At 41.5% G+C, this 13,500-nt stretch overlaps 1 protein-coding gene across 2 annotated transcripts in view; it reads right to left on the bottom strand.

The window, feature by feature from the left end:
* DLG2 (discs large MAGUK scaffold protein 2) overlaps positions 1-13,500 on the bottom strand; it is a 1,308,393-nt gene that overhangs the window by 1,119,923 nt on the left and 174,970 nt on the right. For both annotated transcript variants that reach the window (XM_063431313.1, XM_063431306.1), the window contains exon 3: positions 6,704-6,849. In XM_063431313.1, the coding sequence (XP_063287383.1) occupies positions 6,704-6,849 (146 nt within the window). The remainder of the gene's footprint in view (positions 1-6,703; positions 6,850-13,500) is intronic.

Genomic DNA, 13,500 nt, shown 5'->3' on the forward strand with positions numbered 1-13,500 from the left:
AATATAATATACAATGATCGAAAAAGTAAATAATTTTGAATGTTGCAACTGGAATCCCACTAAAAGAATGTGAATAATTTGTCCAAAAAAAATAAAAGTTCAAAAACAAAATAGTTCCCTCGCTCCACTTCTTACTTATAGAAGATAATATAAAGCAGGGGTCCTCAAACTTTTTAAACAGGGGGCCTGTTCACTGTCCCTCAGACACTGCTGGGGGGCCACACTATAGTTAGAAACAAATTTGAACTAATTCCTATACATACTGAAACAGACACATAGAAATATACAGACACACAGACAAATACTAACATACATACAGACACACACAAAGGCATGAGGACATACATACTGACACACATACATACTGACATACATAGACACTGACAGACATACATGCATACTGACATACATAGACAGACAGACATATACATACTGACATACATACAAACTGACACACATACAAACACATACACAGACAGGCAGACACACAGACACATACTGACATACATACATACTGAAATACATACACACATACAGACATACATACACACACAGACATACATACTGAAATACATACACACAGATACATACATACACACACATAGACAGACATACATACACATAATGCCATACATACATACACACAGACAAATACATACATACGCATAATGACATACACACAAACACAGCCAAATGTTCTTACTTTTTTGCAGGAGGGTGGCTGTGGCCGATGGGAGTCGGCGTGGCTCTCCCGTCCTCGTCTGTCTTTCTTCCCTCCCACGCAGAGGGAGCTGGGAGGAAGTGACCAGCTGTCACTTCCCCCTAGCACTACTTTGCGTCTGAAATTTTTTAAAGGGGCCCGGTTGCTCTATAGCACGGCCTCAGTGCTGACCGGGCCCCTGAAGATATAGGGCCCATCAGGTGGCCCTAAATGCTTGGGCCGGGTTCAGGACCCTGGCGGGCTGGATCCGGTCTGCGGGCCGTAGTTTGAGGACCCTTGATATAAAGGTTATTAAAATGGAAAATAGGGTGAATGCAGGTATATATCAGATTAAAGACCACCAACAATTAAAATCCTTTACAAACCTACAGAATATAAATTAGTTGCCAGGTACAGAGTTATTTACATATTTGAGAATTAAATTCTATTTAAATATAAAAAATAATTAGAGATAATCCCCAGGAAACTCTACAACCGATAATTTGAAAATGGGAGAGAGATATAGGCAGGCTGATTAATCTGTCAGAATGGGTGAAATCTTTACGTTTGGTTAACAAATCGATACATTGTCTAAATTTGGTTGAACTCCACTTTCAGGTAATCTCAAGATGGTATATGGTCCCCTCGAGAATAAAACAGATGTATACTGACTCTTCAGATTTTAGCTGGAGATGCCATGCACCATCAGCAGATTTCATGCACATCTGGTGGTCCTGTGGCCCCATTTATCTATTTTGGCAAATGTTGAGTGAAAAGATTAAGAAGTTCCCACAATACCAGAGAATTAATTATTACATACCCAAATTGCTAATTACTCTTCAAACAAAAGAGAATTCTTGATAGATAACTGTATTATAGCCAAGCAATTGATAGCAGAAATCGGAAATCGATTAATACTCCACACTGGGCACAAGTAAAAACTCAACTTAGGTATCAGATAAATATGGAAAGTGACAACTATCTAAACAAAAGAGATAAGTGGCCCTTTGGTTATCGAAATTATTATAGTGAAAAAATTATCGGTTGGAACTAAATGATTATTTTTCACCCCTCTGGCAGAACGTCATCTCAGTGATATATGATGTTATTGTTAGACGTACTTATGGCATGTTATATGTTATTTGTAGAAGAATTATGACGCTCATATGTTGGAAAATGTAATTTACTGATGTGAATTTTAAAAAGTTTAAATTCTGTCTTGAAAACTTAATAAAAAATGTACATTAAAAAAAATAAAAGAATGTGGAAACCTTTAAAAAGAAAACTATTTAAAAAAACAAAAAAACATTCAGACAAATGTCTTATCTCTTCTAAGATGTCATGATTCACTGAAAGAAAAAAAGTGGGCGTCAATTCACGAAAGGCTTAGTTAAATTGACTTAGCAACAAATTTGTTGAATGTCAGCTGAAATAAATGAGTTAGGGAAACATCCCTAAGTTAGCTACTCACTAACTGGCATCGATCTGGTAGCTTTGATAAGTTTGGACAAACTGAGATTCAATGGGACTGGCATCCTTTCACACTGTACTCTATTAAAGAGACACTCCAGACCCCTAAAGCACTTAAGCTTGTAGAAAAGCTTTATTTGTGAAGAGTGTGTCCTCTTTTTTTCATTTTGCAAAAATTGTAGATTGCAATAGAAATTTACATTTTTATGAATTATGCTGGTTACAACCCACTTTCTTTTAATCAGACAACCGGTCATGTTACCTTCTGGTTTGTTTGGCCCAGTGGAACTAAGCTCAAGAGGCAGCAGTTCCCCAGAGCACCTGTCTTGCAACGACTTCTTATTGAGCTGCATTGGGAAGTCTGTGATTGGACAGCCACAAAAAGTCTGGGCGGACTTAGAAGGGGAGGGCTTGCAAAGGAAGTAGACAAGAGATCTGCAACCTTTGCAAGTTGTTTTTAGATGTACCCTAATGAAAATAATGCATCATTACAGATGTGCAAGTTTTCATTTCTATTTCATTTCTATTAAACAGTGATTTTTATTTAATTGTATTTCGGCAGTGGAGTGTCCCTTTAAGTACTTTTGTTACACTTATGGTCCAAATAATAAGACATACATTGGCGCATTCATCTTTTTATGCACAATCTCTAGTACCAGGGGATGGGTGAAGAAAGAATGTCTAATGACGTTACTTTACCCCCACACATTGAAAGTGGGAAGCATATTTGTTCTACATTTATATTATCATGTTATTATGAGTATTTACTGACATGTACCTTTCATTTTACATTTCTCTATTTTGTACTTTGTGTTCTCTAACACTGGATCTTTGTTTTCTTTTTCAACTTATACATTGAATCATTGATAATTCTTCTGAATAAAGAGTGTCAACAACTTTTCACCAGAATTGTATTAACAGGTTCGAATTTAGCAAACAAATCCCATTAATCTATTATTTTTAAGTGTCCCTTAAAGCAGATTTGTAACTTCTCTAGAAATTATGTAATTGGATAAAACATTAAAAATCACATATAACGAGCCTTTTATCACGGCCACACCACCCAACTTACAAGTATAGGTCAGGAATATGAAGACAGAAAATGCATATTACCGGACCTTAGAAATGCCGGTTTTAACCTTAAAAAAAAAAGAGAGAGTGTAAACGTAAAACTAGCGAAGATCATGATACCAGAAATACGAAAATATGATATAACTAGCCAGGTCAGGACTACAGCTGTTAGAAGAGTCAGTAAACAAGCCAAAATTGAATAACCAGAATATCAGGGTAAATATAACGCGTTATATAAGAAACCAAGTGGAACCCATGACAGGGCAATGACTATGGGGCTAAAACGCTATTTAAATATCGATGTGGACACTAATTGGTCCATGTCATAGTTGAGACCAAAAAAAGTGCCGGAACGGGGTCGCAGTAATGATGTGGCACTGCCAAAACAGGAAATAACGTGTATATATATATATATATATATATATATATATATATATATATATATATATATCAAAAATCAAAAAAATACCGGCACTCCAAGGATTTACAAATGGATTTCTTCTTTATTCCAAAATAATCATCAACGTTTCAGCTCCTCTATGGAGCTTTCATCAGGATACAAATAACATACTAAAAAACACAAACTAGAGCGCGCCCTAGTTGCATCCACGCTAATGCTAATTCCGGGTTTCAGCCCATGGCGCCAGTACACGCGGAAATAACCAATGAGAATTGAGCTTCTCTGGTTGCCCCGGAAACGTGGTGCGCCTGGCCAATCCACTCTCTCCTCTACTACATGGGCTGAAACCCGGAAATAACATTAGCGTGGATGCGACTAGGGCGCGCTCGGCAGCGGCGGTGAATGAGTATCACCTGGATACGTAAGTAATTACCTGATTATGATGTCCTATATGAGCTTGTGTTTTTTAGTATGTTATTTGTATCCTGATGAAAGCTCCATGAAGGAGCTGAAACGTTGATGATTATTTTGGAATAAAGAAGAAATCCATTTGTAAATCCTTGGAGTGCCGGTATTTTTTTGATTTATTATTTGGCTACCAGAGCACCAGGTATCACCTTCTGTTAATTTGGAGTGCAGGAATTTTCTACATTTGTATATATGTATATATATATATATATATATATATATATATATATATATATATATATATATATATCAATATAAATAGAGGGGCACTGCAAGCAAGCCTGAAAGCATTCGCCTGCCAATTGGTGCATTCGGTGCATTCGGGAAGTACAAATTCTACATACATATCTATCCCCGTAACCCTAGTAACAACTCTTACAACATTCCCATTATGAAGAGAGATGTAATAGCACCTTGGACAGCAACCAGCTAAATGTTTTCCATCTAAACCATTAAGAGTTCCTGCAAACACCATGATCTCTGCAGTAATCTGAGGTGGTCATGGTGCTTGCTGTGTGTATGAGCACCGTTTTATACTGAAGCTCTGCACATCATTAAGACGTCATTAGCTATTTGGTAAAAAAAATCCCGGGCTGGTTAATGTGAATTATGTGCATGTTCCAAGCATAGAAGGTCTTTCATTGTCTGAGAGCCCTTAGCTGACACTCTCAGCCAATGAATGAGTGGCAGGATGCACTGTATGGTAATGATAATTGGAGGGGCCTTTGAAAGGGACACTTTTGGCACTAAAGCTACCAGTACATTAAAATGGTATAGTATCTGAGGTGTGCTGGCATATCGTTTCATTCGGTGTTTTTTGGATATTTTTGACATAGGATGAGGGTCCCCAGCAACCCACGGGAGGTATGCCACACCAATACTGTCATACGAGGAGAGCTCTGAAGCTGATGCTCTCAGTTTTTTATTGGTGGCCATCACTGCTCGGGCTGATGCTTCAGTGTTAAACTATTTTAATATGTTTTAACACAGAGGGGATGGATGGTACCAGAGGGCTCGAAGCACAATAACCACTTCAATGAGATGGAATGGTTAAAGTGCCTGGAGTGTACCTTTAATGCAAACGCAACTGGAACGGTGTTGACATTTTGCAAAATTAGTTCTCAATCTTCCACAGTGAATAGATTTCCAGTTTGTTTCGTTAAAGCTTTCATCTAGAAATCTAATGATATAAAAATATATTTTCATCCCTCCCAGAAGTCCTGGGTTCAGTGAGACAGTCCCGGATTTGGGCTGCTGTCCCACTGCCCCAGGTTAGTTCTCAGTCATTCTACGCCTGAGACAACCAGTGACTTCTTCAATAAACTTATGTCAAGGACATCACATGTGCATTGGCACTGTGGAAATTAGACTCAGGGCATTGAGTCAACATTAGAGAGAAATTACTGCATATATAGACATAATGCTTTTACCTCCATAATGCTGGCAAAGCATCAAGGGAAATGTAGTCCAAAACATCTGGAGTGCCGAAGGTTGCCTACCCCATGAGTGGAGCTGACCAGTGCAACTGCAAGTCATTATAGCACACATATTCCAGACTAACTCACTCCGTCTTCGAGTGGGCACACTCTTCACCACATCACCAATGACATGCATGGCATCACTGAAAAGACACCTAGTGGTCTACCCTCCCACAGTCCCACATTCATACCTCTAATTGTGGAGAGCTATGTGTTTTAAATGTGAAGAAAATTTACAGATTTAGTGATAAGAATATTTAAACATTCAATTCCAAAGGTGAAACACAACACAGCAAAATAGCACCTGAAAGGGCATATCTGCCAAGCTTTGATTCAGCATTTGAGTTCCTTGACAGCTCGCTCTTTAAAATCCAGGGGCCGTTAAAGCCTTGATTAGTCATTACAAATGTTCGGAGATTTTTGTACTCTAGTTTGTTAGTACTTATAGGAAGGATTTTACAATCTCAACCCATTTCAGTCTAATTATACCGTATTTCTAGTTTTTTGTCACAGCCACATGAAATAAAGGCAAAATAGCACCTTTAGCCATTTAAAATAGGCCTACGGAATCATACAGTGTGCTTGGCATAATTACAGTATACACGTGCGTGGCTTTTCCATGGCCTCTTGCATGAAAAGTAAGTTAATGTTCCATTACTTGTTACCTAGGTTGCTATGGATACGCAAATTCAGGGAATTACGTACCCAGAGCAAATTCTGGATGATGCCAAGATAATTTCCCTGTGTTTTTTTCTGAATAAGAATCATTGCATTTTTGGCTCTCAGATTTTGAAGACAAGAATTCCTTAAACGCATTAGTTCTATTACTTTTTTTTTCATGCAACCAAAGTGTGTACATGGTAATACCTTGATGACCCATTCGTTAACTGAACAACTGGTCCAGTGAAACATTCTTAATTAAGTATATAACAAATGTAATTTGTAAAACACCTACATTAGCATCTTCCCAGTGTGTTACTAGATGCAGCAATGCTGATACAATAAATTCTTTTTATTTTCATTATTGTTAATATAGAACTAATTTATCCCTTGTCCTCACAGTGTCTGGGGAAGAGGTTAATCAGATGTAAAGATAATATGATTTATTTGAAGTACCTCCGAAGCTCTTTGCAAGCTCTCTTGACCTGTAGACGATGAATTGTTCTTTTCCCATAATTCCGTCACATGGCTCAGCTCAGCAAGTTTTTCCTCAGTGTTTATGTGAGAATTTAACAATGTCACTTCGTAAAATTCTTGTATATCTGTAAAAAAAAAAAATACAAACGGAATCACAAATTATATTTCCGACATTTTTCATCGATCACTAAATACATCTTTTAGACCCATCATAATTTTTCATTAGGGCATTTCAGTTTTGTTTCTGATGGTTCTATATAGGTATAAATTTGCATATCTGTTCATTTTATTTTCTCACTAGTGTCTCAACAAGGTGAAAAAGGGTTAAGACGCTCCTCTACCCTACTCCCCCCCCTGCCGCACACACCTTATAATTCCACTCTAAGAAGGATTATTAGATATGCTGTAACAGCGCATGCTGTAACACATATACAAATAGGTCACACGACTCCAGGTATATATATATATATTTAATGTCTAAGGCTGTGGTGCTTTTATTAAAGGTTAACATAACACACATGAATCCATTAAATTTACATCAAACTTGCATTAAAACCAAAAATTACCAAGCTGATCAGCCAAATAGGTCAACGGCCTTAATTTAAGTAAAAAAACACTCTATTAAAGTCTATTCTCCATGGAAAGAGAATCACCTTACCCAAATATTACAACCACAACATCGATAAAATATACATATACAAAAATAACATAATAAATAAAATCAATTAATATAATAGAGAATAACATCAATCCATACATATTTGATCATAATTAAAATTAACTCAGGGAGGGATTGTGGGAGCGCAGTGATTATGGTCTTCTCACGGACTACGCTGTGCAATCAGCTCGGGTAGGTAAATGCTGAAGTGGGACCATATTTATATAATTGCGCAATGTTAGTGTCTCACGCTGTACTAATCAGATCAGGTGCCATTAATATTCTACAGCGCAAACTACCTACACCTCTGCCAATTAAATTGAAGAAAACGTTCAGGAAGCACAAACATGAGACATGAATGTCCCAGAAACTAGTAACTTCAGACTACGTTATAATCTACTGTTACAAGTTAGTTATGTACTTCTGTACCTTTAAATCTCACTGAACCTACAGGAAATGAATGAAAACCCACAAATAAAAAATATATATATTTTTAAAAAAGCAGCACATATTATGAAAGTGGCAAAAAACGGTTTGCCTTTACTCTTTCTTAACTTGACCCAACAGCGCAGCATAGAAGGCTTAGGGACATAGAGCCCATAGCATTTCATTCTGAACATTGAGCCCCACCTCCTTCCCCCTCCGCCACCCACACACACTTTTTGTAATAACCGCCTAATTTACCTTGTGACCCCCCAACTTGATTTATCTACTAAAAGCTTTGCAACTTCCAGTTTATATATATTTTAAAGTTACAAAATTTACTAGAACACATTTTTACAGTATAGAGGTGCAAAACGCACATGGCTTGAGAATAAGAAGGCTAAATATTTTATGTGCGTTGACATTTTTCAAATATGCCATGGAGAGTATGTGCAATATGGTGTTACATATTTAAACACAAAACATACACAAGAAAATTATGACAGGTGCATAGTCGCCAAATGGGCAGGGGGAGGGATATATGATTTGAACCCAACCCACCCAATAAAAACACTGACATTAAGGGTTATGTGTCAAATTGTCAACAGCTTTAATGATAATTAAGATAACAATAATTATAATATATATATATGTCATTACCTGTCACACCCCCAATCTCGAATCATCTTTCCCATATGTACATCAAGGTAATGACCCACCACATAATACATATCCAATAGATAACAATCATATAATATAACATGTAACATATCAACATTGGTCAATTTCACCTGGTAGGGGTATACCCAGATACCCCTACACCACCAAGGTTCTGAGCCACCAATGGACTCGGAACACCACCGTGGTTCTGAGCCAAAAACGGACTCGAAACCTACCAAAACATGTACAAACAGTGTACCCTTTTAACCAATCAACTAACCAATTAACTAACTCCCCTTGCTCCTTTCTTAACTAAGGCCCATTATCCTTAATGTTCCTTACCCCACCCCGCCACAAGCTCAGACCTTCACACCTTAAGTCTTCTGAGCTCCGCCACCCTGCAGAAATAACGCCCTGGCCAAGCCTTCCTGCAACCCTAAGTTAAACAGGTCCCACCCTACATCTTAGAGGTGGACCCCATCGGGGGAGAAATATCCTGCTAACACCTCCTCCAACTCCCTGTGCAGGACCAGCACACCCCCCACCTTCCTGACAAAGCTAGCCATCAACCCGTTCACCTTAGCCCGGCAGTGACCAACAGCTGCTGGGTCCCGAGGGTGCCGCCAACGGAGCAGGGGAACAATTTCTGACCAGACCAGCTGTACCCCAGGGACCCTTGCCCTGAACCTGTTGATATCCTGCTTCATCCGCTTAACCAAGAGACACTGAGGGATAAGCCTGAGATCATTACCACCAGCGTGTAAGACCAGCATGTCCGGTCTCCTACTGCCCGCCACTATCCTGTACACCTCACTGCAAACCTCCTGTCACCCATAGCCCCTGTAGCCAAACCAGAGCACCCTCATCCGGTCCTCAGGGAAGCCTAGCTGTGGACCCCGAAAACGAGCTGCAGCTCTCCTTTTGGCCCAGAATATGAAGGAATGGCCCACGATCCAAGCCACTTGACCTACGGGAACATGGCACCACAATAATACCCTAAACCCGTGCAGCTCAAATACACCCAAGTGTCACGTCTAAACATTTGTTATGAAGGAACACAACTGCAGATTTCGTATAGTTTGAATATTTATTAAAGAAAGTAAAAGGTAAAGACTTTAATTCCAATTTACAGGTACTGTAGCTTTAAGTAGTAAACGATAACTGAAGTCCACAATTACAGGCACTGTAGCTTTAAGTAGTAAATGATAACTGAAGTCCACAGTTACAGGCACTGTAGCTTTAAGTAGTAAACGATAGTAAATTGCAGACACTGAATCAATAAGGAGTCTCTTAGTAGAGTTAACGGTTTAGGTGATAAGTAATTACAATAGCTGTTCCATACTTTAACTGAAGCAAGACAGATGCAGATAACTGATATGAAGTATGAGTTGAAGTTAGCTGTAACGGGATTGTTTTTACCGAAGGACTTTTGGAGACAGGTAATAACAGCTTTTAGATGCAACTCTTATCACATTGGTTTTACTTAGCTTCCGGCATATAGAACACTGGTTCCCGAGATCTCCTCAGAGGCGTATGAAGAGTGTTTAATCTTTAGTCGTGGATGAGGAGAGGTGAAGGGAACTTTGCAGAGTCTTTCAGTCCGGTCTGGTAGCAGAGGCTTTCACAACGAAGTTGTAGCCGGGTTGTGAGTAAGGAACGTAGTTCAATAATCCAGCCTAGATCAGCTGGTGCAGTCAGATTAAATAGGCAGACCGTGTCATAAAGGGGTGTGGCTAGGCTCCGTGGAACCAGGAAGTAAGAGGATACCATAGTTAAGGCATGACACCAAGTGCACCCAAGTGCACCCAAGTGAAGTGTCAGGGATACCACCTGTCAACTCCGCCCTGACACTTGACGTGTCGACCGGCAACACCGCCCCGTCTCCATTAGCTACCGACCCCATAGATCCCAGCCCCAAGAGTCAATACTGTGTTGTAAAGAGGATAGTAAGCTCAGTGAATGTGCATTGTTAGACTCACCGACCAAGCCCCCGTCTGCGATGGCCCTGGGGCTGCTCCTTGATGACCCAGAGGATTAGAAGGGGAGACAACCAGACTCAGGGAGAATCCGAGCGCCTCCCGGAGGAGCTACTAGACTCCAGTGCCCGCCTGGGGGCGTGGCCTCCCTCCCTGGATGCACCGCTACCATACTACATACGACGAGCCGTCGGCCCTGATGCCAAAAGGACTCCCTCCCTGCCCCCCTTCAGACCACGGGGATCTACTACTGCGCGACCTACTCCTGATCGAGTGCGACCGCCGCCAGCACCACAGCGCATCCCTCGCTCCGTGCAAGGCACAACCCCTGTTGTCTGTCTGCCCGCTGGGGCCGGCCATAGCTATCAAGGTGCGACCCCGGCGGCCCATATGCTCCCTCGCCATGAGCTCTGCGCGCCCGTGGTGGCACTGTCACCAACATCTCGTGGGTTATGAGCCAGAGACACTGCTGGGGAGCTAACATTCATCAGTACCATACCAGGAGACCTTCCAGGGTGCCCCGCCACTCAACTGCGTACTCTCCTGGCCACTCCCCCCCGTCGCGAGAGGCCTGCCGCACTCTCCAATGTGGACAGCCCCAATGACCCCCTGCTGCTGGCTGCCAGGTTCCCTGCCCGGGGTTAATGACCCCCCTGTGTGGTAGAGGGGCCCACTGCCTGCCTGAACCCAGGAGAAACTAACTGCGTCACGGTTAAAGCCGTAGAAGGCCTGTTTTCCCCCCCAACAGTGCCCCCTATGGTGCCGGGGCCTGCTGCTAACCCACCAGCGGCAGTACTCGCCTGAGGGCTGCTGGTCCCTCCGGGGACACGGCGTAGTCCCGATCTGGACCCTCCCACCCTCATAGATCTTTTGCTTGAGGATGCTCCAAAGGTTCCCAATAGGATTGAGGTCAGATCTGGGCCATCCACCCCAACCGTCATGCTGATCACCTCCAGGGTCCCATCCTCCAACAGGGGGCCCCGTTGCTGCATCAACTCCCAGGCCCTGCCTGCCGCCTGTGGGAGCCTGCTCTCCAAGCACGGCACACGGCAGACCAGGTGCCGCGCTGCCTTGGGGTGATGGGGCCCGTGACCATGGGCCTTCTTCCCACGCCCCCCCGTGGGGGTTTCTTTCTCAGCCATCCCTGCGCTAAGGGGCTGTGGAGGCCTCCACGGCCTCGCCGGGCGCCTTAATCCACAGCCATCTTGCTCTGCTGCTGCCATCACTGGTGTCAGCCGCTCCTGCAGCCATGCTGTCCCCCAGCCTAGCAAGCCTGGAAATAACAGTCAGCATAATTCTCATGTTATCAACTTTTAAGAGTACAATTACAATTTTATTGAACAAACCTCCTAATGATAACAGTATTTTTTTTAAACATAAAAAACTTACAATGCACTGTTCCAAATTATTACGCACAGTAAGTTTCAAAACACTTTATAGGTTGTAAAGAGCTGAAAATTGTCATTTGTTGTGTTTGCAGCATATTTCCTGAAATCAAAAGCTTTTTCAATCAAACTTATAACAACATTTTAACTTTTTAAACATTTTAACAGGTCACATTGCATTTTAACATAGGACCCCTTATTTGATAGCAGCTTCACAAGTCTTGCATCGATTGAACTTGTGAGGTTTTGGACAGTTTCTGCTTGAATTTGTTTGCAAGATGTCAGAATAGCCTCCCAATGATGCTGTTTGGATGTAAACTGCCTCCCACCCTCATAGATCCTTTGCTTGAGGATGCGCCAAAGGTTCTCAATAGGATTGAGGTCAGGGGAGGATGGAGGCCACACCATGACTTTCTCTCCTTTTATCCCCATAGCAGTCATTGATGCAGAGGTATTCTTTGCAGCATGAGATGGTGCATTGTCATGCATGAAGATGATTTTATTATGGAAAGCAGAGTTCTTCCTTCTGTACCAGGGAAGAAAGTGGTCAGTCAGAAACTCCACATACTTTGCAGAGCTCATCTTTACACCTTCGGGGACCCTAAAGGGGCCGACCAGCTCTCTTCCCATGATTCCGGCCAAAAACATGAGTCCACCACCTCCTTGCTGACGTCGCAGCCTTGTTGAAACAGGGTGGCCGTCCACCAACCATCCACTACTCCATCCATCTGGACCATCCAGGGTGCACGGCACTCATCAGTGAACAGGTCTGTTTGAAAATTAGTCTTCATGTATTTTTCTGCCCAATGCAGCCATTTCTGCTTGTGAGCATTGGTTAGTGGTGGCCGAATAGAAGGTTTATGCACAGTTGCAAGACTCTGGAGGACTCTACACCTTGATGTCGGTGGGACTCCAGAGGCACCAGCAGCTTCAAATATCTGTTTGCTGCTATGTAATGGTATTTTAGCAGCTGCTCTCTTGATCCGATGCATGGATCTGGCAGAAATCTTCCTCAATGTGCCTTAATCTGCACGAACCCGTCTGTGCTCTGAATCAGCCACAAATCTCTTAATAGTGCGATGATCACGCTTAAGTTTTCGTGAAATATCTAATGTTTTCATACCTTGTCCAAGGCATTGAACTATATCACTCTTTTCGGCAGCAGAGAGATCCTTTTTCTTCCCCATATTGCATGAAAATGGTGCTCTGCTTAATAATGTGGAACACCCTCCTTTAATAGTTTTTCCTTAATTTGGGCTCACCTGGCAATCTAATTATCACAGGGGTCCGAGATTGTTTTCAGTGATCAAAAGAGCCCTAAGACACAATGCCATCCATGAGTTAAACTGAAAAAAAAATATTTAATCTTTGTGACACTTAAATAGAATTTGCATAATAATTTGGAACAGGGTGTAGTGTTTGTGCTTCTCCTTTCCTTCTTTGACCAAAGGAGAAGCTTAAGTTCCCTCTATTTCCTATGGTCAAATACATTTCCCCACAATACTCCCCTCTCCTCTATGATCTCGGGTTGCTTCATTCGCCATTCGAATGTCCTGTCATTTAGACAGGTGGCCGGCAAATTCATAGAATTTCATCCTAACAAAATGTGTATCGTTTGTCCATTCATGTTAATTTCATGCAAATTGTGCGATTCAGAATTGAATTTAATAAAAT

The sequence above is a fragment of the Pelobates fuscus genome, chromosome 1, assembly GCF_036172605.1.
Source record: "Pelobates fuscus isolate aPelFus1 chromosome 1, aPelFus1.pri, whole genome shotgun sequence".
In the NCBI taxonomy this organism is placed as follows: Eukaryota; Metazoa; Chordata; class Amphibia; order Anura; family Pelobatidae; genus Pelobates; species Pelobates fuscus.